Below are 25,843 nucleotides of genomic sequence, written 5' to 3'. Positions count from 1 at the left end.
TGGAATTTTATAATTCCACTCCTGGAAGAATCTGAAACTACAATTAGGTTACAGACTAAGTTTTGGTGTGCTGACCTGGGAGTCACTTAGCACGAGTGACTCCATTTTGGGCCTACTACCTTTTTTTTTTAACAGAGACATAAGGGAGTTTTGAGGGGTGATGGAAGTGTTCTAGATCATGATTGTGGTGGTAGTTATATGACCACGTATATCTGTCAAAACTTAATAAATTGTATGCTTAAAATTGGGGGAATTTTATTGTATATAAAGTATACCTCAATAAAGCTGATTTGTAAAAAATCTTAATCAGCCATTTCTGGCAGTTGCTTAGGGAACGAGCTCAATTTTCTAAAAGTCAATAAATAAAGGGGAAAATTAAGTTTTATCCTGCCTTTCCTGTGTCAAATATATTTCAAATATTGGAAAGAGGGAACATTCTTTTTTACACAAGTCCAATTAAAAAATGCTAATGGGGATTCCCTGGCAGTCCAGTGGTTAGGACTCTGCACTTTCACTGCCCAGACCAGGGTTCATTCCCTGGTCAGGGAACTACTAAGATCTCTCAAGCCGTGCAGCACAGCCAAAAAAAAAAGTTAATGGAATGATAAAATTAGGGGGGAAAATCACCACTTTTTAACATGAGATTAAATAATGCATCTAGGCAATGAATTTCAATAGCTGCTAAAGCCATTAGGTAAAAAGCTGGTGTGGGGGACTTCCCTGGCGGCACAGTGGTTAAGAATCCGCCTGCCAATGCAGGGGACACAGGTTCGAGCCCTGGTCCAGGAAGATCCCACATGCCGTGGAGCAACTGAGCCTATGCGCCACACCTACTGAGCCTGTGCTCTAGAGCTCTAGAGCCTGTGAGCTGCAACTACTGAAGCCCTCGCGCCCAGAGCCCATGCTCCACAACAAGAAAAACCACCACAATGAGAAGTCTGCGCACCGCAACGAAGAGTAGCCCCTGCTCGCTGCAACTAGAGAAAGCCCGCATGCAGCAACGAAGACCCAACGCAGTCAAAAATTAATTGATTAATTAATTAATTTGTTTAAAATGCTGATGTGGGATTTTCTAATGAAGGGATCAGATTGACATCTCCTGAACTCATCCATCTTAATATCAGTAAAAATGAGACAATCATGACATTTTGTCTATCCTGATGTGATGTAATGGGAAATACATAGTACCCCTTATGAAGTTTTCTTGCCCCCCAAATTGAAAGGAATCTGATCAAGCTTCAAGGTATAATTCCAGGAAAATTGAAAGACAGAGGAAAATGTTCAATGATACCATGAGGATGTAATTAGCCAAAATCTAAAGTGTGGGAAATTCTATAAGGCAAGTGATCTAGTCTTTGCAACAAGTAAGTGGAATGGGGTGGAGAGTGGGGGGATTGAAAAGAGAATATGAAAAAGAGAAATAGTTATAGATTAAAAGTGATTTAGGAGATATATCTCACAAACATAATATTTGGATCTTGTCTGGATCCTGACTTGAACGGACTGTAAAAGCCTTTCTGAGACAGAGGAAATTGATCACAAAGTAGGGTATGAGGTATATTAAGAAATTATTGTTGTTGTTTTAGGTATGATAATGGTATAATGGTTATAAGAAAAGGAAGAAGATAAAGAAGAAGGAGAAGAAGGGGAAGGAGGGGAAGGAGGAGAAAGAGGAAGAGGAGAAGAGGAAGGGGGAAGGGGGAGAGCAGGGGCAGGGGAGGGGAAGGAGATTCTTAACCACTAGAGATACATACTGAAGTACATACAAATGAAAGAACATATTTGGGATTTTTTTTTTAATTTATTTATTTATATTTTTGGCTGCGTTGGGTCTCCGTTTCTGTGCGAGGGCTTTCTCTAGTTGCGGAAAGCGGGGGCCACTCTTCATCGCGGTGCGCGGGCCTCTCACTATCGCGGCCTCTCTTGTTGCGGAGCACAGGCTCCAGACGCGCAGGCTCAGTAGTTGTGGCTCACGGGCCCAGGTGCTCCGCAGCATGTGGGATCTTCCCAGACCAGGGCTCGAACCCGTGTCCCCTGCATTGGCAGGCAGATTCTCAACCACTGCGCCACCAGGGAAGCCCCCATATTTGGGATTTAAATACTGTAAGAAAAGGGAGAGGAAGTGGTGAAAGTTGGATAGGGAGGAAGAAATACATAAAACAAGGAAGACAAAATATTGATTACCATTGAAGTTTAATGTGAGTACCTACAGGTTTGCTCTATTGCTCTCCCTCTACCTTTGTGTGTTTTGAAATTTTATAAATTAAAACTTTTTTAAGCTTTTGATCGGACCAAATAGAATACTTACTTTTTTATTCCTTGTTCCTCCTCCAGGCACAGCATTTTGTACCTCCTGCAGTTCAGGCCAAAATCTGGGAGCCATCCTTGATGACTGTCTTTCCCTCACTTGCCACATCCAATCCATTAGCAAGTTCCATTGACTCAGCTTCCAAAAGATCCCCTGAATCTGATTCCTCTTCACCATCTCCTCTGTGGCCAGCCTAGTCTAAGCTGTCATTAGCTCTTGCGAGAACCTTTGCCTCCCTCTCAGTGATCTCACCATTGCCCCGTCACAGTCTACTCTCCACAGAGCTCTCAGAGTCGTTTATTTAAAGCATAAATCTTATCATGTCCCTTCCTTGTTGAAAGCCCTTCAGTGGTTTTCTGTGACAATGAAAACAAATTCCAAGCACCAAGTCCGGATCGATGTACCCTGACCAGCCCTCCTGAAGTGGCCCCTGCCAACCTCCTGTTCTCTGAGAGGATTAGGGGTATACTGCCACTACTCAAATGGCCTTATTCTGCTCCAAACTGTGGTGTCCTCTGAGGTTGGCAGGAAAGATCCTCTTCTGGCCCATCTCCAAACTCTACTGCTCCTCAAAAACACTGCCCCACATGCTTATGAATGAATTACTTCCTTTAGCTATTCATGTTCCTCCACTCAATCCAATACACAATACCTCTGGGAGGTGTCATTCATAAAGCTAGTTTTCCTTTGTTACACAGACATAACCTGTTTTATTGCGCTTCACTTTATTGCCCTTCCCAGATTTTAAGGTTTTTACAAATTGAAGGTTTGTAGCAACCGTGCATGGAGCAGGCCTATCAGCGCCATTTTTCCAACAGCATTTGCTCACTTCGTGTCTCGTTTTGGTAATTCTGGCAATAATCCCAACTTTTTCATGATTATTATATTTGTTATGGTGATCTGTGCTCTTCGATGTTACTATTGTAATTATTTTGGGGTGCCATGAGCTATGCCCATATAAGACAGCAAAATTAATCAATAAATATGTGGGCTCTGACGGTTCCACTGCCCAGCCATTCTCCCACCTCTCTCCCTCTTCTGGGACCTCTCTATTCCCTGAGACACAACAATATTGAGATGAGGCCAATTAATAACTCAACAAAGGCCTCTAGGGAATTCCCTGATGGTCCAGTGGTTAGGATGCCATGCTTTCACTGCCAAGGGCACGGGTTCAATTCCTGGTTGGGGAACTAAGATCCCACAAGCTGCAAGGCGCAGCCAAAAATTAAAAAATAAAAAAAATTTTTTTAATTAAAAAAAAAAAGCAAAGTCCTCTAAGTATTCAAGTGAAAGGAAGAGTCACACATCCCTCACTTTAAATCAAAAGCTAGAAATGATGAAACTTTGTGAGGAAAGTATGCCGAAAACCAAGACAGGTCAAAAGCTAAGCCTCTTGCCTCAAGCAGTTGCCCGAGTTATGGGGTGGAGGGGGGTTGCGGAGTAGGTTCTTGAAGGAAATTAGAAGTGCTACTCAGTAAACACACAATGATAAGAAAGTGAAACAGCCTATTGCTGGTATGGAGAAAGTTTTAGTGCTCTGGATAGTTGACAGAAGACCAAACCAGCCACAATATTCGCGTAAGTCAAAACTTAATCCAGAACAAAGCTCTAACTCTCTTCAATTCTGTGAAGGCTGAGAGAGGTGAGGAAGCAGAAGAAAAGTTATCCAGAGGATCTAGCTAAGATAACTAATGAATGTGGCTATACTAAACAACAGACTTTCAGGGTAGATGAAACAGGCTTCTATTGGAAGTAGATGTCATCTTGGACTTTCATAGCTAGAGAGGAGAAGTCAATGCCTGGCTTCAAAGCTTCAAAGGACAGAATGACACTTGTTAGGGGCTAATGGAGCTGGTGATATGAAGTTAAGCCAATGCTCATTTGCCATTCTGAAAATCCTAGGACCCTCAGGAATTATGCTAAATCTACTCAGCCTGTGCTCTATAAATGGAACAACAAAGCCTGGATGACAGCATATCTGTTTACAACATGGCTTACTGAGTATTTTAAGCCCACTGTTGAGACATACTGCTCAGAAAAAAAGATTTATTTCGAAATATTACTGCTCATTGGCAATGTACCTGGTCACCCAAGAGCTCTGATGAAAATGTACGAGAAAATTGATGTTGTTTTCACGCCTGCTAACACAACATCCATTCTGCAGCCCGTGGATCAAGGGGTAATTTTGGCTTTGAAGTCTCATCATTTGAGAAATACATTTCGTAAGGCTATAGCTGCCATAGATAGTGATTCCTCTGATGATCTGGGCAAAGTCAATTGAAAACCTTCTGAAAAGTATTCACCATTCTAGCTGCCATTAAGAACATTCACAGGAGTTTAGAAGAAGTTGACTCCAGGCAAGGTACAAAAGTACCAACTTTTACAGCTTACAATCAGGAAATCATGTGACTTTTACCAAAATCTCTTGAATTCGTCCACCACTCTCCATTCTCTTTGTAAAAATATTACACTGAACCTGATCAGTTCAAGCCACCACCATCTTTTGCCAGCCTCTGGTCTTGCCCCTGAGGCATCCCAAATGTCTCCCTGGGGAGCGATTTTTTCAAAAGTGAATCTGATCAAGTCGCCTCACCCATCCCCCAAGGGTCTAAACATTTTGAAAAGTCCCTCATTGACCTTAAGGTAAACTTAAAACTCCTTGGCAGACAAACAGGTTCCTTCCAGATCAGGTTTGCCACTCCGCCTTACCTCGCCCCACCCTCACCCAAAAGGAATCCGAACACTTGCAGTTCCCATAGCAGAATTTTCTTGCTGGCAATAATAGCTATTTTTCTCTTTCTGTATTGCCATGGCCAGCTAGCTCCTCCTGGTCATTCATGGTGCAGCCGCATGTCATCTACTCAGGGGAGGCTTTCCTACTTTAAGTGCTCACCCTACTTTAGCAAGTTCACACTGTATTCTAATTGGCTGTTCACCTCCTAGTTCCCTATCTCTCTGTCCTTACCCTCATTCTAAGACTGTGGGTTCCTTGACGGCTGAGACTCTCCTAGTACCTCTTAGAGCATAGCATCTAGCACAACGGCAGGCATATAAGTGCTTGATGAATATTCATTGAATGGATGAATGAACAAATCAATTGATTGCTAAGGATTACCCCTATTTGCAGTACACTATTGTTTTAATAATTAAAATTTCTGCACAATACATATAATAAAATTAAAATAAAGAATTAAAAACAGATTGAAGGAAATATATGTATATCAAATACAATTTAAAGAGTTCATTTAAGTTTTCTAGGAAAATCACAGAGGCCGTAAAAGGAAGACCTAAATCTAACTGCTAACACCACCAGTGACTGTAAAGGAATAACCAGACAGATGACCTTGGCGAGGAAGAAAATGTCCCTTGGCATTTTTGTTTTCAAGGAACAGATATCCTTTCCCATATGAAGATCTACAAGTTGCAGTGGGGAAACCAGACCCCATTCTTGAACAATACCCTTCTGTTATTACATCCTTCACAAGGGTTGCTTTACAATTGATTGGGTGATGGTCTTAAACTGAGAATTTTCTGATTAGCATAATTACATCCCATCCTTTGCATCTTCCTAATTGTCCCTTTACAAATCATTTTCATATAATCACATAACCAAACTTAACAAATGTTGACAAATAAATGTCTTGTCTAGGTGGTCTTGTCCTAGAACTACAAACCTTTTTTTTTAAACTTTTTATTTTATACTGGAGTATAGTTGATTAACAATATTGTGTTAGTTTCAGGTGTATAGCAAAGTGATTCAGTTATACATGTATCTATTCTTTTTCCAGTTCTTTTCCCATTTATGTTGTTACATAATATTGAGCAAAGCCCCCTGTGCTATACAGTAAGTAGGTCCTTGTTGGTTATCCCTTTTTTTTTTTTCCAATATTTATTTTATTTTGGTTGAGCCGGGTCTTAGTTGCGGCATGCGGTCTCTTCATTGCAGCATGTGGACTTCTTAGTTGCGGCAAGCATGTGGGATCCAGCTCCCCAAGCGGGCATCGAACCCGGGCCCCCTGCATTGGGGGCGTGGAGTCTTAACCACTGTGCCACCAGGAAAGTCGTGGTTATCCATTTTCAATAGAGCAGTGTGTACAGGTCAATCCCGAACTCCTTAACTATCCTTCCCCCCCTCCCCCGCACCTTTCTCCCTGGTAACCATAAGTTCGTTCTATAAGTCTCTGAGTCTGTTTGTGAACAAACCTGTTTTTAATTGATTGATATTTAGAATCCATAACTTTATTTCTGGAAACAAAAAAAGAAGAATTTTGAGACGGTTCCTAAGGGGGCAATTCGTTTTCAGATCTTGTCAAACATATTCCACACTCCCTTTCTCCTTCGCCCTCCCCGACCTCTTCAAATCTCGTTCCTTTGGCTGGAAATCTCGCGAGATTTCGAGTTCTCATGAATTCTCCCGTGAACCTCCGCTCTTCCTTTTCCGGTCAGCGGCCTGAGGTGAGTGTTTCTTCGGCGTCTCTTCCGAGTGGGGAATCCTATGGTTAATCGCTGCCATCCTGGCCTTGGCGGTGCCGATTTCGAGACCGTCGGGAGGAGGACTCTCGCGGCTACTGATTTCTCCCTGAGAGCGGCGTTCTGTGCGGGGAGACGTGTCGGAGTCCCTCGCTTGGCGCCCCGGTGCTCTCGGGCCTCAGCGGGGCGCGATGGTTGGGAATGGGGCTGGCCGGGGGTACAGGCAGGCTGTGGTGGTTCCCGACTCCGGAGGTCCAGTGTCTTCGGGGTGAGTGGTGGCTGCGAACGCAGCGCATTTGTGGCCGCATCGAGAGAAATTTGGCGGGGGGGTGAATAAAGTCAAGTCGGGTCGAGGCTTTTATTCAGTGGCTGAACGGAAGTGTTTCGAGTTCAAGTTCAGCGGCGCTTCATGCGGGTAATTGAAAGTGTGGAGAAAAGACTGGATTACTTGTGAAGCTGTGTGAGTAAAGGAGGTTTCTGTAGGGGGAGCCTGTAGAGGGTTGTAGTTGGGTTGAGTTACTTTCGTCTGAAGGATCCAGGCTTGGATTGAAACAGGCTGTGTTTTCTTCCAGAGGGTAAAAGGAATGATGTCCGTGTCACTAGTGTAGTGTCGGCACTGCTGTAGTCACTGGTAGTTGCACACGGGAAGAAACAGTGGATAGAAGGATGGCTGCGATGATGGCATTTCTTAGGACACCTTTGGATTAATCATGAAAACAACTACTCTCTGAGCAGCTGCTGGCAGCGTTTAGTACATAAACTGTGTAAGTTACTGTAAATATGTTGACAGAATTATACTTGCTCGTTTCCAGGTGACCTCTCAAAATGGTTCGCTATTCACTTGACCCAGAAAACCCCACAAAATGTAAGTGAACACGGAACATTTTTTATTTTGGAGTAAGAGGCAACAAGATGCCCAGAATTAACCAAACCTTTTTTTTTTTTTGGTATTTCTTAGCATGCAAGTCGAGAGGTTCAAATCTTCGTGTTCACTTTAAGGTATGTGAATCATAGTTAATGCTCTAAAAGAGTTGTTTCACGAGTTCTAGTGAGTGTTTTTTAACCATTCTAAAAAGGTAGCTGCGGTGATGCATTTCTTAGGACACCTTTGGATTTACCGTGAAAATAAATCGATTCTGAGCAGCCACCTTTTGGTCCGTGGTCATCAGTATATCATGAGCACTTTGATTTAGGATTTGTGGAATTGGGTAAAACTACCAGAGAACTACTTGAGAACCTAGTGTACATATCAAGATGTGGGACACGTAATTGTAGTTTATAAGATGATGGAGAACGTATTAAAGTGCATAAACATGCTTAGGGTTCACTTTTTTCCACCTTCAAACCAAGCCTCCCTTGGCTGATAATCACAGATTTTTTTTCTTCATCGTATCAGCTCACATCCTAATAATGGAAAGGTTTTGGCTGTTGATAAATGTTGACATGTTGAAAATGTTAGAATTTAATGTTTAAAATTTGTGATTTTTAAAAAATAGTATGGTTAACTCACAGCTTATATTATTTATACTTAGAACACTCGTGAAACAGCCCAGGCCATTAAGGGTATGCATATCCGAAAAGCCACCAAGTATCTGAAGGATGTCACTTTAAAGAAGCAGTGTGTGCCGTTCCGTCGTTACAATGGTGGAGTTGGTAGGTGTGCCCAGGTGAGAATTCATAGGTGTCATTTAAAAAGACAAACTGTTAGAGAAGGTGATTGGAGGGAGTAAGAATGGCCAAGATCTGCCTTTAATCAGGCTCTTTCTGGTTGCTGTGATGACAGTCTTAGGACACCTTTGGATTAACCATGAAAAAAAACATCTTCTGAGCAACCTTGGTGTTGGTTAAAATAAATTCATCTTGTAACATTGATTTAAATTGGGGGAAATGACGAATGTGCTCTCTGGTTTTGTTTTTTTAGGCCAAACAGTGGGGCTGGACGCAGGGTCGGTGGCCCAAAAAGAGTGCTGAATTTTTACTGCACATGCTCAAAAATGCAGAGAGTAATGCTGAACTTAAGGTACCCAAACCATAAACATCTTTACTTTATACATATAACTTGGATTGTTATTCAGTTAAAGTTGCTTTTGTCCAGATTTATTTCCTTGATTGTCTTGCTTTCTCAAGTAGCTAAATTCTCCATTAAAAGAATTCTCTTAAATCTCTACCTCCAGTTTCCAACAGACCAAAATTTTTTGTCTGTAAAGCATTTCAGGAGCATGGTCTGCAGTTACTTCAAGCTTAAGTCTTTAGAATTTCCCCCCCTATAATCCCAGTACGTGCAAAAGAAACACTTTTTTTTTCTTGAGTATTTTACCAAGGGTTTGTAAACTTTCTTGTGCCATGGACCTTTTTTATACTATGGTTTGTGAATCCCTTCACAGGATATTTTTAAATACAATAAAATATGTACTATTCCAAAGGAACCAGTGTGATTGCCGTAGTAATGATTAATGTGGTTTGTTGCCTACATTCATAGTTGAGAGACATTAAATTTCAGTTAGAAGTTAAAACAGCAGTGTTTAACTGAACAAAACCTGTGTCAACAAAACAGGTTTATCCGTTTGAGGAATTATCCATTACCCTTTTGCATTTGGAAAACTGGGTCAGAACTGGAATTAATGTGGGTCTGTTTAACTGTAGCCCTTCTAGCTGCTAAGCCTTGCTGTCAAAATCCTATTTATCATCAAGGCTTAGAAATAGACACAGACACTACCAGATCCTGTAACTCCACCCCTTTATGAATGCCACTTACAAACTTGGTGCATTTAGCACGGAGTTTTGGTAGTTAGATTTAAGGAAGGACACTTAGAATAAAGGTTAAAAAAACTGCTTGAACAAATATGCTATTTAAAGTCCTAAGGATTGCCTTTCAAACTATTTTTTTAAGGCAGGGACTTGAATGATGCAGTTTGTGGTATTAAGATAAAGATGTTACCTGATTTTGTTCCAGGGCTTAGATGTAGATTCTCTGGTCATTGAGCATATCCAGGTGAACAAAGCCGCCAAGATGCGGCGCAGGACATACAGAGCTCACGGTCGGATCAACCCATACATGAGCTCTCCCTGCCACATTGAGATGATCCTTACTGAAAAAGAACAGATTGTTCCTAAACCAGAAGAGGAGGTTGCCCAGAAGAAAAAGGTAAATTACTTAAGTCTCTGCTCAGTTTCATTTGGTACGTTAGATTTGTGGTTGCTGTGATGACTAACTTAGGACACCTTTGGAATAACCATGAAAGGAAACTATTCTGAACAACCAGCAACCTCTTCTAACCATTTTATTTTGGCTTTCATATGTCTCATTAGTTTCTTGATTAACAGTGAATAGTAACTTTGTATTGTTCAGTTTGTTAAAACCATGTGATTATCTGCTGATGTCCATAGCCAGTTCAAATGCAACATGTCCAAAACTGGGCTCTCCTCCCTGCCCCCCAATAAGCTTGTTTTCAGTATCTGATTACATTTAGTTCTTTAAGCCTGAAACCTGGGAGTGATTCTTCACACCTAATGGATTTGTCTTCTATTGATTTTATCATTAAATATTATCCTCCATCCTTGCTGCCACTTAGTTCTTACCAGCTGGGCACCCTGCCTGCAGTCTTGGTACTCTCCTGCCTACTCTGATGTCCTCCTGCCTCCCCTTCTCCCCATACCACTTCTCTATGCCAAAGGACTCTTTATGTTGTTCCCTTTATGTTGAAATTTCTGATTACTCTTTCATTGAGATACAGCCTTCTGGAATCTTAATAGTGCTTTTTTCTTTTTCCCAGATATCCCAGAAGAAATTGAAGAAACAAAAACTTATGGCCCGGGAATAAATGCTGCAAAAAATAAATGCAAATAAAAGTAAAAGCAGAGTGTTGGTTGTCTTAATTGGTAAATCTATTTCAAGTGTCATCACAAAATGGATCAAATGAGTTTTCATAAAACATGCTATTTTGCATCTGTTGGTGCTTTGCATAAGATGGAATTAGAACATGGGGAAATTTCTGAATCTCTTTTCCACCCACTTTATTGAGATTTAACACACTGTACAGTCTTCAGTAGCATTTAGTATATTCAGTTATGCATCCATCAGCACAATGAATTTTAGAGTTTCTCATGATCCCAAAGAGGAACCTTGGTAGTGGTTGGCTGTCACCTCCCCCCAATCCAGTGCTAGGTGACTGTTTACCTATTTCTGACTGTAGATTTGCCTATTCTGGACAATTCATTTAAATGAAATCACAGTGTGACCTTCCTCGCTGGCTTTGACTTTTTCAGGGTTGTAGCATGTACCTGTGGTTCATCATATAAATAATCAGGCATTTGGGGCTTTTTTTCTTTTAGCTACTATTAGTGTTGCTGTGAACTGTAAAAGTTCTTCTGTGGGCATGTTTTCCTTTCACTTGGGTGTACACCAAGAGTGGAATTCCAGGGTCATAAGGTAATTTTAATGAACATGGGAGGAACTGCAGGACTCCTAAAGCAGTGCCGTTTACAGTGCGACCAGCAGTGTATGAAGGTTCGAATTTCTTCATCGCCTAGATGTCGCTGATAATAGCTGTCCTAGTGGGAGGGAAGTTGTATACCCATTTCTTGTAAAAATACCCGCTCAAAGCTGACGATGTTAATTTCCCCTGCTCTTCAATTTAAGACCCTTGTAGCAGGGTGAGTAGCTTAGCGACAACTGCGTTCGTAAATAGCCTAGCCATCACCGCAAGCTTCCCAGTTGGTGGTGAGCCACCGGTACAGGCGCTTATCCTCTCCTGGGTCAGCGCCGTGGATCTTGTTCCGGTGACTGGGCGCCTGGGGAGCACAGCGCTTCCGCCTCGCCCGCAAGCTCTAAGCTGACTGCCGGGGCTGCGCCGGAAGCCGCCCCCGTCCGCGCAGGGCGTCACCGTTACGTCGGGTGCGTCCTCAGGCTGACGCAGGCGCGCCTTTGTCGGTCCCTCTTGCGGTGCCCATTGGGTTGGCTGCGGCACGTACCCCCGCGACCCTCCCTCCGGAAGCGTGGACACTGCCACTGGGGCTTGGTGGCCACGGGTGAGCGGGGCTGGGTGGGTCCGGGCTGCGGCCGGGGCTTCGGGGCGCTGCGCGTTCTCCTGCCCTCACGGTACACCAGCGCCCCTGCCCTGTCCCTCCCCCTGCGTCGGTCTCCACCTCTTCCTGCCTCCGTCCGCCTCTCTTTGCCTCAAGATCCGCTCTCTGGCCTGCATTGTCGGTATCACTTTTTATCGTCGTCGCCACCATTCGCTCGTACTGTCCCCTGTCTTTCAGTCCTTGCCTTTGACTTAGCCTGTCCCGCTCTCTTTTGTCTCCAGTGAAGTGATCCGCCGACTGGTCACTTAGAGGAAGTAGCGTTCCGCCGCCACAGCTGCTCTTGTTCTCATAGAGCCTCCGCCTTTTCCTGTTCCATTGTATTGGACTAAGTCGAATGCAAGAAATTCCTCTCCTCCACGTTTCAATCCATCTTTCTCGCTGTGTTGTATATTCGAGAATTGGCTTGGAGGGAGTAAATAAAATCATGATTTTATCAATTTATCGTAGTCACCTTCTAGACCTTTCTAAGCCATAATTATAACAAAAGTAATTAGTACTAATTGTTCTTGAGAATTCATTTAAAGCACAATTTCAAGTAGGTAAAAACCTGAATCTTTATGATGGAGGGATTGCCTGTCATCATATTAGCCTAGTGCTCGGTAGCATTGCCAGTTGTTTTGAAGGGTTTCGTTGCATTTGAAAGTTTGGTAGAAAGGGGAATAACATGATGATCGTGTTTTGGGGAGAGAAAATGCAAGAGCACTGAGCTAGGAAACCAGAATTACCAATTCTGGTCTTAGCCAGTTCTAGTTACTAGTTACCTGAAGTGTGGACTTTGGACAGGTTACAACTTTTGGATGTGTTTGGGTTTTGTTTTGTTTTTTTCTTATGGTAGCAACATTTACGTAGTACTTAATATATGCAGACACGGTTCTGAGCTTTGTACTCCTCTATTTGTCTCATCCACACTACATCCCTGTGAGATCGGTACTATTATTATTATTATTGTCTTCTTTTTACGCATGGGAGAATTAAGGCACAGTCTGGTTAAATAATTTGCCCAGGAACACTATCTAGAAAATGGTGAAAGCAGGGCTCAAATCCAAGCAGCTGCCAGCCATCCTGTTTGATTATTATGCTATGGTACCTAAACCAGTAAGAAGTATTTTCAGCTCAGATTCTAAATGTCTAGTAGCCAAAAATTATGATTTCTTGAAAAATGCTGAAAAAGACTCTTGCTTGTTTGGCTTATTTTGATCAGAGGATATATTCTTTAAAATTTTGGAACAAAATATTTTGGCAAATTCTAAAATTATTTTAATTTTTGTCTAGGGGACTGTTTTTTTTTGTTTTGTTTTGTTTTGTTTTGTTTTTAGGGGACTGTTTTAAAGACTCCAGTTATGAATCCCTTATAAAATAGTTGGTCATTCCCTGATACACATTTACATTTTTATTTGTTTACAGCTCTTGTAATTCATTTCAAAGCCACATTCAGATTGGATTATGTATACCACTCTTCACTTGTGTTGGGAATCATTTTAAATTGCCTGAGCGTAGCAGTACTTAATCATTTACCACTAAATACTACTTAGCTTACAATATTTTGAAAATAAGTTTAACATGCTGAATTATTAGCCTTATGCACTGTTCTGAAGTTTCTTAGTTTTTAAAGCCTTTGCTAAGGGATTAAAAATTCTTGTAAATTTAAGAGGTCTTCGGTTTAATTGTGTGTTATGGAAGTAGTATTGGCTCTTTTTCAAGAAATTGCTGATCTTGAGAAATTCCAAGTTGACTTCTAATTATCAAGGAAATTTAGGTGTTAATTTTTGGAAATGGACAATTGACTTATACCAATAATACTAAATAAAACTTTTATTACTCAATACCCCCTTATTGCCATTAAAAAGCAAAAGCAAATCTGTCAAGGGAGAGTTGTTGGCTGGGAAAGGCCAGCCAGTATGCAGCCTAGAGGTCTTCCAAAGTGATATCTTAGTGAGTTCCATATTACAAGATTTGCCCTTAGCATTGTTCAGTCCCTGGAGATGATTAGGCCCTGGGAGTTAATTCACACTAAACTGGCGTATGTCAAAATTACCAAATTCCTTAATGTTTGTGTGCCTCCTTTTCTTTATCCGTAAATGGAAATGCCAGGGTACCCAACCTCACTGGGTGTTTTGAGGATTAAATGAGTTGATACATGTAAAGGGCTTAACTGCCTAGCACCTGGCAAATGATGGTGTCATTCCTTTATCATCAAATTTATGGTTGTGGAGCAGTGATTGGAGAGGTTTAGAGGCAGGCACCTCACTATTATTTTCAGGTCTACCACCTGTTATTCCTTTACCTTGTAGATAGCAGCATTTTAATTTGATAGACTCTTGCTTTAAGCTAATACCTGTAGTGTGATTTAAGTTTTTCCTTCAGTGTAGAAATAGTCTTTTCATATATCTTAATCCTTTTACCTGAAGGTAAATTCCTTCAGTCATTAATCTATGATGATCTAATTTGTTCTTTCTTCTTGTTTATCAACAGTTCAGGATCTCAAGCCTGGGACAATGGTGTGCATTCCCTGCATCGTCATTCCAGTTCTGCTCTGGGTCTACAAAAAGTTCCTGGAACCATATATATACCCTCTGATTTCTCCCTTTGTTAGTCGTATGTGGCCTAGGAAAGCTATACGAGAATCCGATGATAAAAACAAAGGCAAAATAGACTGTAAGGTAAGAACATTAAAATGCCTTGAATAAGGGGGGGTGGGGATGCAGGATGAAATACTTGGCTTTTGGAAAGGCAGGTTCTTCCAACCAGAAGCTTCATTAATGTGTCTAAATTTCCTTCTTTTTTAAAATAGGGGTTTGGGATTTGTATTTGTAATTAACGTTTGCTTTAAAGTAAGGTTTTAAACTAGTCCTCTGATTTATGCATTTGCTTCTTGCTTTATGGCCAAGATAATTATAACCAATATTTCCTGAGTGGTAAGAGTAATGGTAAATAGTTAATAAATAACAAGAAATGATTCTAAAATAAGCCAGGTTTCACTGATTGATAACTTTGATAAGAGATTTAATTGGTAGGATCATAGAGGTATTTTTTTTTAAACAAAATGGAGTTATTTTTTGAAATGAATATTTAGACAACTCTGTTGTCTTTAGTGTTGGTGATTGTTAAATACAACTTTGTGTTCAACTGCACAAATTTAGCCATCCTGCACATTTCTGGAAGTAGTTTCTTCATTCTGAAGTTTGTTGTCTGTTTTTAAAGAGAATATCTCTTAAAATGTATGTCTGTTTGTTGTAATAATATCTAAAGTGGTTTTTCATTTTAGGGTGCAGACATAAATGGATTACCGACAAGAGGACCAACAGAAACCTCTGATAAAAAGAAAGACTAAAGTGATGGTCCCAAAGGATGTCATTGTTTTAAAAATGGATCTGATAGTCTGAAGCACCTTCTTTGTACTTGTCTCTGATCTTTTTCCCTGAAACCAGAATTTGGGTTCGATAGTTTAGATATTTACCTGACACTAATCAGGAAATACCTGGTATTTGTATTTAAAATGTAGCTAGTTATATTTAATGACCTCAATCCTGAGTTCCTTTTTCATTAAAGTAGCTTTCATTTCTTTTATTGCAGTTTTAAAAATATGAATAAAGAAAAGGTTCGTGCCAGTAGACACTGTTACTAAATCAGTCCCTAAAAATCCTTGGGCCTCTAGCTTTTATTCAGGCTCTTCAAATTTGAGGAGTATAATTTTACTGTGAAAGAGCGCAGTGAGACTGTGCAGTGAAATGAAAGGTAGTTTTTGGAGATGATAATGACTTGAAACATAAAGATGTAATTACTGTCTCACTCAATGGAGCAGCTTATCTATGAGAGTAGTAATTACTGTTTATTGCTCTGAGGAAGATAGAAAAGACAGGGAAATGGGGTAACCTCTCTGAAAAATGGAACATCTTTTACGTAAATTGCTAATGTATATTATAAAATTCTAATTCTTGTCGCATTCCTTCTGTTCCTACGAATGTATTAAATATTCAGTTTAGCTTGTTGTTCTTTTTTCTTTTAAAATATAAATACTTAAAAGTAAGATTTTTTTAACCACATCAGAATTCAGGATTGTAATAGTGTGATGGCATCCGGATAGTTATGGGGCAGCGATATTTTTTTTCTTCTTTTTTTTTAAAGTTTAGATTGTATCAGTTATTTTGTTCCATAATAAGACACCAAAATTCTTGGTTTTCAGCAACAGTGACGTTCCTGGATAGTTATTTGCTGGTCTGGGCCTCTCCACATGATCTTTCATCCCCGGACCTCTTCATTTTAGTGTAAGGATCTATAAATATTCAAAGACGATGAGACATATCTTTATAGAATATTTATTTTCACTTCAAGGAGAAGTTAGAAAGGACTCCCCGCCTTGGGTCCCCAGTGAAGTCCTGGGTCCTAACTGAGGCTCTGTTAAGCTGTGTCTGGTCAAGTCATTGATCCACCTTGGACTTCCTTTGATATAAATGTGTTTCAACTTTTCTGCCCCAGCCTACCTGAAGGATAAGATAAAATTCTCATTAGCAACTAAATCCAGTTGATTAGTTTGTTTTTTAAGGTATTAAAAACTATATTATGAAAATAGCAGATGTTCATAGTAGAACAATGCAAGGACAGGTTAAATGAAAAGTTAATGTTCTTTCTCTACTCTCATTCCTTTGTTCTAGCTCCACAGATGTAACCACTATTAGCTTTCTGTATAGCCTTCTAGCAACTTTCTTAAAATATGTCATTTTTTAAAAATCAAATAAGGTCTATAATGTCCTGACTCCCATAGTCCCCAAAGGCTTTACTCATTTAGCTGTTGCTTTTGTTTAGGATTTATCTTCCTATTTTAAGTGATACATGTATACTGCAGTTTTTGGAGCTATCAACTTTAAACATTATTGACTTCCTGCCGTGGTTGAGATACAGCTGTTTTACACTGTAGTCCCTCTGCTTCTCCCACACATCCTCCAGATATGTTTTTGTAAATTTTGGTTGTCATTGATCAGTGTGTATATCCTGATGCGTGCTCCAGATGTTTTCCATTTGCCCCTCCAAATCCGCTCCCTCACCCGACTCTCCTGCTCAAGAAAACTGTATGGACTACATCAGCAGGCTTCCTATGACCTCTGGGATCTGTTGGTTTGGCCATTGGTATCTGCAGCAGGAGATGGGAGGGAGTGAAGGAAAGAGTGAGGTCAGGGTATTTATTCCCTTGGCTCCTTCCCTTCAAGGTCCCTTCAGGTAAGATGTGTTCCTCAGCCAAAAGTCACTGTACCTCATGGTGACCAACTCCACATGACCCCTTTCAGTTTCCACTGATGTCTCCCTCTCGTCTTCTTGGGCCTAGGGTTGATGGCATCGGTTACTACTGGCTTTGGGTCACTGCTTTATCTTGAGCGTACCGTCTGCTTCTTGCTGGACACTGATAGGATGAGCAGGTGACTACTGCTCACTGTATAGATTGTGAGTGTAGTGTGATTGAGTTTCCCTTCACTTAGAGCATTGCTTGCCTGCAGCTACTCATTACTTTTTTCTCCCCATACACTTCCTCCATTGACTAGTTGTTGCCTAGGCCCGAGGCACAGTGGCAGTCCTTGGGACTTTTCTTCACCACTCCTATGTTGGATCTCTTGTTCCCTGGATCCCATATCTTCCTCTGTTGGTTTACTCCTTCATTTTTCCTGTAGCATACCAGTTTTTCTAATTCAGTACTCTTAAAAAGTTGAGACACATAATTTTGAAAAGTGATCCCCCAGATCATTCCAGTTCATTTAAACCTACCTTCCTGAGAATCACTGGTCTTCTAAGGCCTTTTCTGCTTCTAGCAGTCTTCCACTAGAGCACTGGCTCCCAATCTTGTATTTTCACATACCAGTAAAATAATATTTTTTAAAAACTTGAGGGGGCTGGTACACTGTTGCCAACTTTTTATTTTGCCAAGCGGGAATATATTAAAAGGCTGTGACTTACTATCACCATTATTTCATAAAAGAAGACATTTTGACACCAAAAGAGTGAAGAGGAACATGGGAATAAAGGATAACAGTAGCCCATTAGTGTGAATACGTTTATAAAAGATATCTTTGTTTTCATGAGAAATTCACAATTTTGTCCATATTTTTCTTTCTTTTTTTTTTTTGTCAAAAGCTTTTTCTGCATCTATTGAGATGATCATATGGTTTTTATTCTTCAATTTGTTAGTATGGTGTATCACATTGATGGTGTATATTGAAGAATCCTTGCATCCCTGGGATAAATCCCACTTCATCATGGTGTATGATCCTTTTAATGTGTTGTTGGATTCTGTTTGCTAGTATTTTGTTGAGGATTTTTGCATCTATATTCATCAGTGATATTGGTCTTTAATTTTCTCTTTTTGTAGTATCTTTGTCTGGTTTTGGTATCAGGGTGATGGTGGCCTCATAGAATGAGTTTGGGAGTGTTCCTTCCACAATTTCTTGGAAGAGTTTGAGAAGGATGGGTGTTAGCTCTTCTCTAAATGTTTGATAGAATTCACCTGTGAAGCCATCTGGTCCTGGACTTTTGCTTGTTGGAAGATTTTTAATCACAGTTTCAATTTCATTACTTGTGATTGGTCTGTTCATATTTTCTGTTTCTTCCTGGTTCAGTCTTGGAAGATTATACCTTTCTAAGAATTTGTCCATTTCTTCCAGGTTGTCCATTTTATTGGCATAGAGTTGCTTGTAGTAGTCTCTTTGGATGCTTTGTATTTCTGCAGTGTCTGTCGTAACTTCTCCTTTTTCATTTCTAATTTTATTGATTTGAGTCCTCTCCCTCTTTTTCTTGATGAGTCTGGCTAATGGCTTATCAATTCTGTTTATCTTCTCAAAGAACCAGCTTTTAGTTTTATTGATCTTTGCTGTTGTTTTCTTTGTTTCTATTTCATTTATTTCTGCTCTGATCTTTATGATTTCTTTCCTTCTGCTAATTTTGGGTTTTGTTTGTTCTTCTTTCTCAAGTTCCTTTAGGTGTAAGGTTAGATTGTTCATTTGAGATTTTTCTTGTTTCTTGAGGTAGGCTTGTATAGCTATAAACTTCCCTCTTAGAACTGCTTTTGCTGCATCCCATAGGTTTTGGATCGTCGTGTTTTCATTGTCATTTGTCTCTAGGTATTTTTTGATTTCCTCTTTGATTTCTTCAGTGATCTGTTGGTTATTTAGTAACGTATTGTTTAGCCTCCATGTGTTTGTGTTTTTTTACGTTTTTTTCCCTGTAATTGATTTCTAATCTCATAGCGTTGTGGTCAGAAAAGATGCTTGATATGATTTCAATTTTCTTAAATTTACTGAGACTTGGTTTGTGACCCAATATGTGATCTATCCTGGAGAATGTTCCGTGCCTACTTTAGAAGAAAGTGTAATCTGCTGTTTTTGGATGGAATGTCCTATAAATATCACTTAACTCTATCTGGTCTATTGTGTCATTTAAAGCTTCTGTTTCCTTATTTATTTTCATTTTGGATGATCTGTCCATTGGTGTAAGTGAGCTGTTAAAGAACCGCACTATTATTGTGTTACTGTCGATTTCCTCTTTTATAGCTGTTAGCAGTTCCCTTATGTATTGAGGTACTCCTGTGATGGGTGCATATATATTTATAATTGTTATATCTTCTTCTTGGATTGATCCCTTGATCATTATGTAGTGTCCTTCTTTGTCTCTTGTAACATTCTTTATTTTAAAGTCTATTTTATCTGATATGAGTATTGCTACTCCAGCTTTCTTTTGATTTCCATTTGCATGGAATATCTTTTTCCATCCCCTCACTTTCAGTCTGTATGTGTCCCTCGGTCTGAAGTGGGTTTCTTGTAGACAGCATATATGTGGGTCATGTTTTTGTATCCATTCAGCAAGCCTGTGTCTTTTGGTTGGAGCATTTAATCCATTCACATTTAAGGTAATTATTGATATGTATGTTCCTATGACCATTTTCTTAATTGTTTTGGGTTTGTTTTTGTAGGTTCTTTTCTTGTCTTGTGTTTCCCACTTAGAGAAGTTCCTTTAGCATTTGTTGTAGAGCTGGTTTGGTGGTGCTGAATTCTCTTAGCTTTTGCTTGTCTGTAAAGCTTTTGATTTCTCCATCAAATCTAAATGAGATCCTTGCTGGGTAGAGTAATCTTGGTTGTAGGTTCTTCCCTTTCATCACTTTAAGTATATCATGCCACTCCCTTCTGGCTTGTAGAGTTTCTGCTGAGAAATCAGCTGTTAACCTTATGGGAGTTCCCTTGTATGCTATTTGTCGTTTTTCCCTTGCTGCTTTTAATAATTTTTCTTTGTCTTTAATTTTTGCCAATTTGATTACTATGTGTCTCGGCATGTTTCTCCTTGGGTTTATCCTGTATGGGACTCTGCACTTCCTGGACTTGCATGGCTATTTCCTTTCCCATGTTAGGGAAGTTTTTGACTATAATCTCTTCAAATATTTTCTCTGGTCCTTTCTCTCTCTCTTCTCCTTCTGGGACCCCTATAATGCGAATGTTGTTGCGTTTAATGTTGTCCCAGAGGTCTCTTAGGTTGTCTTCATTTCTTTTCATTCTTTTTTCTTCATTCTGTTCCGCAGCAGTGATTTCCACCATTCTGTCTTCCAGGTCACTTATCTGTTCTTCTGCCTCAGTTATTCTGCTATTGATTCCTTCTAGTGTAGTTTTCATTTCAGTTATTGTATTGTTCATCTCTGTTTGTTCTTTAATTCTTCTAGGTCTTTGTTAAACATTTCTTGCATCTTCTCGATCTTTGCCTCCATTCTTTTTTTTTTTTTTGCCTCCATTCTTTTTCCAAGGTCCTGGATCATCTTCACTATCATTATTCTGATTTCTTTTTCTGGAAGGTTGCCTATCTCCACTTCATTTAGTTGTTTTTCTGGGGTTTTATCCTGTTCCTTCATCTGGTACATAGCCCTCTGCCTTTTCATCTTGTCTGTCTTTCTGTGAATGTGGTTTTTGTTCCACAGGCTGCAGGATTGTAGTTCTTCTTGCTTCTCCATATTTTTCTTTTTATGGTTGGTGAAAACGTTTTTTTAATTAATTTGTTTGTTTATTTATGGCTGCATTGGGTCTTCTTTGCTGCGCGTTGGGCTTTCTCTAGTTGCAGTGAGCAGGGGCTGCTCTTCGTTGCGGTGCGTGGGCTTCAGTAGTTGTGGCACATGGGCTCAGTAGTTGTCGCTTACGGGCTCTAGAGCGCAGGCTCAGTAGTTGTGACACACAGGCTTAGTTACTCTGCGGCATGTGAGATCTTCCCGGACCAGGGATCAAACCCGTGTCCCCTGCACTGGCAGGCAGTTTCTTAACCCCTGTGCCACTAGGGAAGCCTGGTTGGTGAAAGCTTATCACCTATTCTTGGACTGGACTTGGTAGCCACTGTTCTATACCACACAACTATTCTCTTGCCCCTCACCCCAAAAATCAATTCTGACATGTCAGTCTATATTATATATATGTTAAGTGTAGAGTCTAGGGTTAATGAAATCATGGGGGCAAGCTTCTTAGCTCACCTGATGAAGGGATCCAAAAGCCAGTCAGCAATTATTTTATGTCTAAATTCACAAAATATGTGTATACTGGAATACTATGTAGCAGTGAAAAATGAAAACTCAAAAGTAATTATGTTGCATGATGTATGAAGAGTGGTTACTTCTGGGGGATTGGAAAGAAGAATAAGTGAACTTTCTAGGGTGCTGGAAATGTCTATCTCCATGTGATTGGTGGTTACACAGATATAGAGGAGATATACATAAGAGAAGATTTAGATACAACCTTAACATTTGTCAGTTTACTATAGGCAAGTCAATAAAAAAGTAAATAAAAAAGTAAATATAAAAGTGAATTCTTCGATGTATGCATCGACATGGGTGAATCTCGAAAAAAAATTTGAGAGGAAAAAAAAGCCGCAAAATAATACATGCTGAATGATTTTTATATAATTCAAAAATAGGCAGAACTAAACAGTATTACCAAAGTGGTAAAACAATTTCTAACAATCTAGAGAATAATTAGCATGAGTTTAGGATGGTGGTTACCTCAGGGGAGAGAGATGCAATCAAGGAGAAGCACAGAGAGGGCTTTCTGGGATATTGCTACTGTGAATGGAAAACGTTGCCTGCCGTATCAGTAAACAAGGGATGCTGCATCCATCAAGCCATCACTTTACAGCAGCAACCCCCCCACCCCCAACACTGAGCCCTAAGGGAACTCAGGGTGGACACAGGCTGCCTGCCACCAAGCCCTCAGCCACTGCAACCACACCCCAATGGTGCACTCTGAGGAGACTCAGGATGGAAAACACAGGATACTGGCCCCAGACAGCTGAGGTGTGTATCAAAGGAATGATTTCACTGAGCCCATATTTTTGCATCTCCCTATACAGAGAAAAGTGCTAAATTCATTAACTTGAGATGACTGGTTTTCTTTAATTAACAATAATCTTTTGATGTCTGACTACCTGGTTTTTGCTACAAAACCCCCATATATCCTGGCTCCTCCTTTACCTCTTCGGAGCAGTCCCTCCGAGCTATCTGAGAGGCTGTCTTCTGGGTTTGGGTCCTCAGAGAGTCCACCGAATAAAACATAATTCTCTACTCTTATGTTGTGCAATTTTTTTTAGTCGACGCTACTATTTCTTAGTTGGGTAGTGGGTTTAACAATATTGTTCTTTAAGCTGTGTCCATTAAATATCTCTTCTCATGACATGTTTCACAATTTAAAAAACAGCAACATGGGTCACCTCCCCAAACCCTTTACTTACCAATGCATCTTTCCTAGAGTTTAATGTTAGTCTACAACTAATACATTAATGTATTCTTTTTGTAAAGTATTTTAAAAATACAGATAGTGGGACTTCCCTGGTGGTGCAGTGGTTAAGAATCCATCTGCCAATGCAGGGGACATGGGTTTGAGCCCTGGTCCGGGAAGATCCCACATGCCGCGGAGCAACTAAGCCCGTGCACCACAGCTACTGAGCCTGTGCTCTAGAGCCCGCGAGCCACAACTACTGAGGCCACGTGCTGCAACTACTGAAGCCTATGCACCTAGATCCTGTGCTCTGCAACAAGAGAAGCCACCGCAATGAGAAGCCTGCGCACCATAACGAAGAGTAACCCCGCTCACTGCAACTAGAGAAAGTCCACACGCAGCAACGAAGACTCAATGCAGCCAAAAAAAAAAAATATATATATATATATATATATATATAGATAGATAGATAGATAGTATAAAAATCCCTCCTGACACCCCTCCTAGTTTTTTTTTATGGTGCCTTATTTTTTTTTCTTATTGTTGACTTTGAAGATACACTTTAAACAATCTGAAGGAAAAGAAGTTAACACGTGAACAATCTGTTTTTGTTGTTTTTTTCTTCAGTTTTTAGTTGTACAGTTATTCAGCTTAATTCATTAAAAATGTACTTGTTTTAAAGTCCCTGTAAATAGAGTGACCACCCACTAATGTGGGATATGAGTAAGTCGCCCCTCTCCGCGTGGTATTTTTGTCTGTAAAAAGCAGAGTGTCTTATAGGAATCTTACTGATCACACAGTAGTTACAAGAATGTCAGATATAATGATGTATACAATCTAAACAAGTCAGGCTAATTAAGAATTTACATAATGTAAAAATGTACATATTAAAAGTTAGCCATGTGGACAGATGCATGCGTCGGGAAGAGTAGCTGATTGGGGTTGAGGGCCCGTATGCAGTAATATTGCTTTTTCTTCCTCAGTTACCATAAATAACTGCCACTCACAGATACAAGTTTTCCACACACAGCTAAACACACAAGGGTTCATGGTGACCTGCTAATGTCCAGTCTCAAGTGGGTCTGTGATCCTTCTGTGATAGCTCTCACAAAAATAGTACATAGTGATCCCCATGCGGGTAGTAGGAAGCACTGGTTATTTATTCTAGTCGGACTTTGAAAACGTTTAACGTTTGATATTGATATCTGTGAAGAACATGTTTCCTTTTGCTCTTTTCAAAACTGACATGCACATGGAGTGGGGGAATTTTGATGAGTGCTTGACCTAACAGTGATAACTGAAATACTCTTAAAAATACTTTTTAATAACATATTTTGGTCACACACTTAACATAAAACGTGGATCATCTACAGCTTTAAGCCAAAAGGTAAAGAAAGTGTATCTCAATTTTAATGCTTTTAGTTTAGCGGTAGTTGTGACGTATGGGCTTAGGTGCTCCGCGGCATGTGGGATCTTCCCGGACCAGGGCTTGAACCCGTGTCCCCTGCATTGGCAGGCGGCTTCTTAACCACTGCGCCACCAGGGAAGTCCCTGTGCTGTTGTTATAATAAAAATTAAAATAATATATAAACATTGAGAATAGACGACAGACGACTAGGCTTAAAACAGATTGTTCAGACACAAGAGCAGTCACTGTCGCCACAGTCAGAGCCGTGGCAGCCGCAGCCTGGAGCCGCCGGGACCCTCCACCTCGCCGCCCCTGCCCAACCTGCCGCGCCATGCCGGCAGAGAAAACCTTCAAACAGCGCCGAACCTTCGAACAAAGAGTAGGAGATGTCCGACCTATCCGAGAGCAGCATCCTACCAAAATCCCGGTAGAATGATACAAAGGTGAGAAGCAACTTCCGGTCCTGGATAAAACAAAGTTCCTGGTGCCTGATCACGTCAACATGAGTGAGCTCATCAAGATGATTAGAAGGTGCTTACAGCTCAACGCTCATACACCCAGGTATAACAGCCCATTTTACTTAGCAAGATGATGTAACTCTATGGAAGTCATCATAGATCTTCACACACTGGTGGTGTTGGCATAAAGACCTCTGAGATGACCTTCTCTAGTAAGAGTGGGCTCTGCAGCCAGACTGCCTGGATTCGAATCATTACTTGCTAGCTTTGTGATGTTGGGAAGTTTAACTTCTTGGGACTGTAAAACCAGGACGATAAATAAGTATTCTGGAGGGTCATAATGACCATTAAGTGAGTTAATATACCTGAAACTTTTACCACAGTGCCTGCTATGGGTACGTGTCTTCAAAACACCGTTAACTAATATTAGTTTGTGACTCATCCTAATTTGGCCCCAGCAGGAAGGAGACGTTGACAACTGCACAGTAACCCCTCTAAGTCCTCCAGCAGCGAGGCAGTGGACAGCTCCTCTTAGGATCTGTGGTGGTCTGGCTGTCCAAACAGCTTTCTCGCAAGGCTTAGCCTCAGGGCTCCAGGTAAGGAAAGATGAACAGGGACTCTGTACACTTAGATGTATAGCTGGGCTCTCCTGCAGGCAGGAGGGATTTGAGAACTAACTGGGTAGCCTCTCACTCGGCCAGGCAGGCAGGCAACACTCTGGACCTGAGGAGTCACTGCCTCTGAGTATTCAACACTGTCCGCAGCAGTGTCTTACCTGACTGCTCAGGGCTGGCATTGCAGGGGATTCGTCATCACTGCCTACAGGGAGGCCGAGGGGACTGCTCAGTCCAGTCATCTGCACAGCTTACTGGCTGTGTGTCCTTGGCTGAGTCCTCTCATGTCCCTAAGGCTCAGTTCCTCACCTCTAATATAAAGAAACTTGGATAATTGCCAACGTCCCTTCCCAGGTGCAATTTTATTTGACTATCTGTTCATCCAGCCTATGCTCGAACACATGTAGTGATCAGAATCTCATTTTTCTTCCAGGTAGAACATTTCATTCATAGTAAGCTTAATTTCACTTCACAGCCTATTGTGAAATGTTTTCCAGGCCATTAAATAAATTTCTACATCGACTCTTTCTCACAGAATTGCTTGCAGATTTAAATAAAATAACAGTGCATAGGTCATAGCAAACAATCCACAATGTGAATTGTTAATTATTAGTATTGATCTTATTGTCAAAAAGTTTTTATATGGAGTGGAAATCTGCAACCTGTAACTTCAGATCTGTGGTCCTAATTTGGTTCCCTGGCACACACAAAATAAGTGGTCATGCCCCCTGCTCCATATTTATCTCAAGTCTTCTCTTTATCTAGTTGTGCATCCTCAGTTC

General features: G+C 40.6%; 2 protein-coding genes and 4 non-coding genes across 10 annotated transcripts; all 6 read left to right on the top strand.

Annotated features, from left to right (window-relative positions):
- Positions 1-3,209: 3,209 nt before the first annotated feature.
- On the top strand, positions 3,210-10,630 carry RPL17 (ribosomal protein L17). Of its 2 annotated transcripts, XM_036823099.1 has the most exons (8): positions 3,210-3,222; positions 6,755-6,763; positions 7,591-7,643; positions 7,737-7,777; positions 8,311-8,445; positions 8,700-8,798; positions 9,732-9,923; positions 10,552-10,630. In XM_036823099.1, the coding sequence occupies exons 3-8, from the start codon at positions 7,604-7,606 to the stop codon at positions 10,597-10,599; spliced, it is 555 nt and encodes a 184-aa protein (XP_036678994.1). In that variant the 5' UTR covers positions 3,210-3,222; positions 6,755-6,763; positions 7,591-7,603; the 3' UTR covers positions 10,600-10,630. The 2 variants fall into 2 exon arrangements, with proteins under 2 accessions (XP_036678994.1, XP_036678993.1); XM_036823098.1 differs by lacking the exons at positions 3,210-3,222; positions 6,755-6,763 and adding an exon at positions 6,775-7,046.
- On the top strand, positions 7,449-7,514 carry LOC118880454. Its single transcript, XR_005016320.1, has one exon. It is a non-coding gene; the product is annotated as a small nucleolar RNA SNORD58 (small nucleolar RNA).
- On the top strand, positions 7,859-7,923 carry LOC118880453. The gene has a single exon (XR_005016319.1). It is a non-coding gene; the product is annotated as a small nucleolar RNA SNORD58 (small nucleolar RNA).
- Positions 8,547-8,611, top strand: LOC118880452. Its single transcript, XR_005016318.1, has one exon. It is a non-coding gene; the product is annotated as a small nucleolar RNA SNORD58 (small nucleolar RNA).
- On the top strand, positions 9,975-10,038 carry LOC118880455. Its single transcript, XR_005016321.1, has one exon. It is a non-coding gene; the product is annotated as a small nucleolar RNA SNORD58 (small nucleolar RNA).
- Positions 10,631-11,651: 1,021 nt separating the features above from the next.
- Positions 11,652-15,845, top strand: C14H18orf32 (chromosome 14 C18orf32 homolog). 4 transcript variants are annotated; one of them, XM_036823100.1, is made up of 3 exons: positions 11,652-11,806; positions 14,336-14,523; positions 15,129-15,845. In XM_036823100.1, exons 2-3 carry the CDS (start codon positions 14,359-14,361, stop codon positions 15,192-15,194), a joined length of 231 nt encoding a protein of 76 aa, XP_036678995.1. In that variant the 5' UTR covers positions 11,652-11,806; positions 14,336-14,358; the 3' UTR covers positions 15,195-15,845. The 4 variants fall into 4 exon arrangements, with proteins under 4 accessions (XP_036678995.1, XP_036678996.1, XP_036678998.1 ...); XM_036823101.1 differs by having other exon boundaries at positions 11,678-11,806; positions 14,333-14,523; XM_036823103.1 differs by lacking the exon at positions 11,652-11,806 and adding an exon at positions 11,855-11,876.
- Positions 15,846-25,843: the final 9,998 nt, after the last annotated feature.

Source organism: Balaenoptera musculus, chromosome 14 (genome assembly GCF_009873245.2).
Source record: "Balaenoptera musculus isolate JJ_BM4_2016_0621 chromosome 14, mBalMus1.pri.v3, whole genome shotgun sequence".
Classification (NCBI taxonomy): domain Eukaryota; kingdom Metazoa; phylum Chordata; class Mammalia; order Artiodactyla; family Balaenopteridae; genus Balaenoptera; species Balaenoptera musculus.
The sequence above is the reverse complement of the archived record's forward strand: the minus strand, read 5'-3'. Positions and strand labels throughout refer to the sequence as shown.

Excerpts from the sequence above, each read along its gene's own strand:
- RPL17 (XM_036823099.1), top strand. The coding sequence starts at position 7,604 with ATGGTTCGCTATTCACTTGACCCAGAAAACCCCACAAAAT. Across the intron at positions 7,644-7,736 it reads CCCAGAAAACCCCACAAAAT|CATGCAAGTCGAGAGGTTCA; the intron begins GTAAGTGAACAC and ends GGTATTTCTTAG. Across the intron at positions 7,778-8,310 it reads ATCTTCGTGTTCACTTTAAG|AACACTCGTGAAACAGCCCA; the intron begins GTATGTGAATCA and ends ATTTATACTTAG.
- C14H18orf32 (XM_036823100.1), top strand. The coding sequence starts at position 14,359 with ATGGTGTGCATTCCCTGCATCGTCATTCCAGTTCTGCTCTGGGTCTAC. Across the intron at positions 14,524-15,128 it reads AAGGCAAAATAGACTGTAAG|GGTGCAGACATAAATGGATT; the intron begins GTAAGAACATTA and ends TTTTCATTTTAG.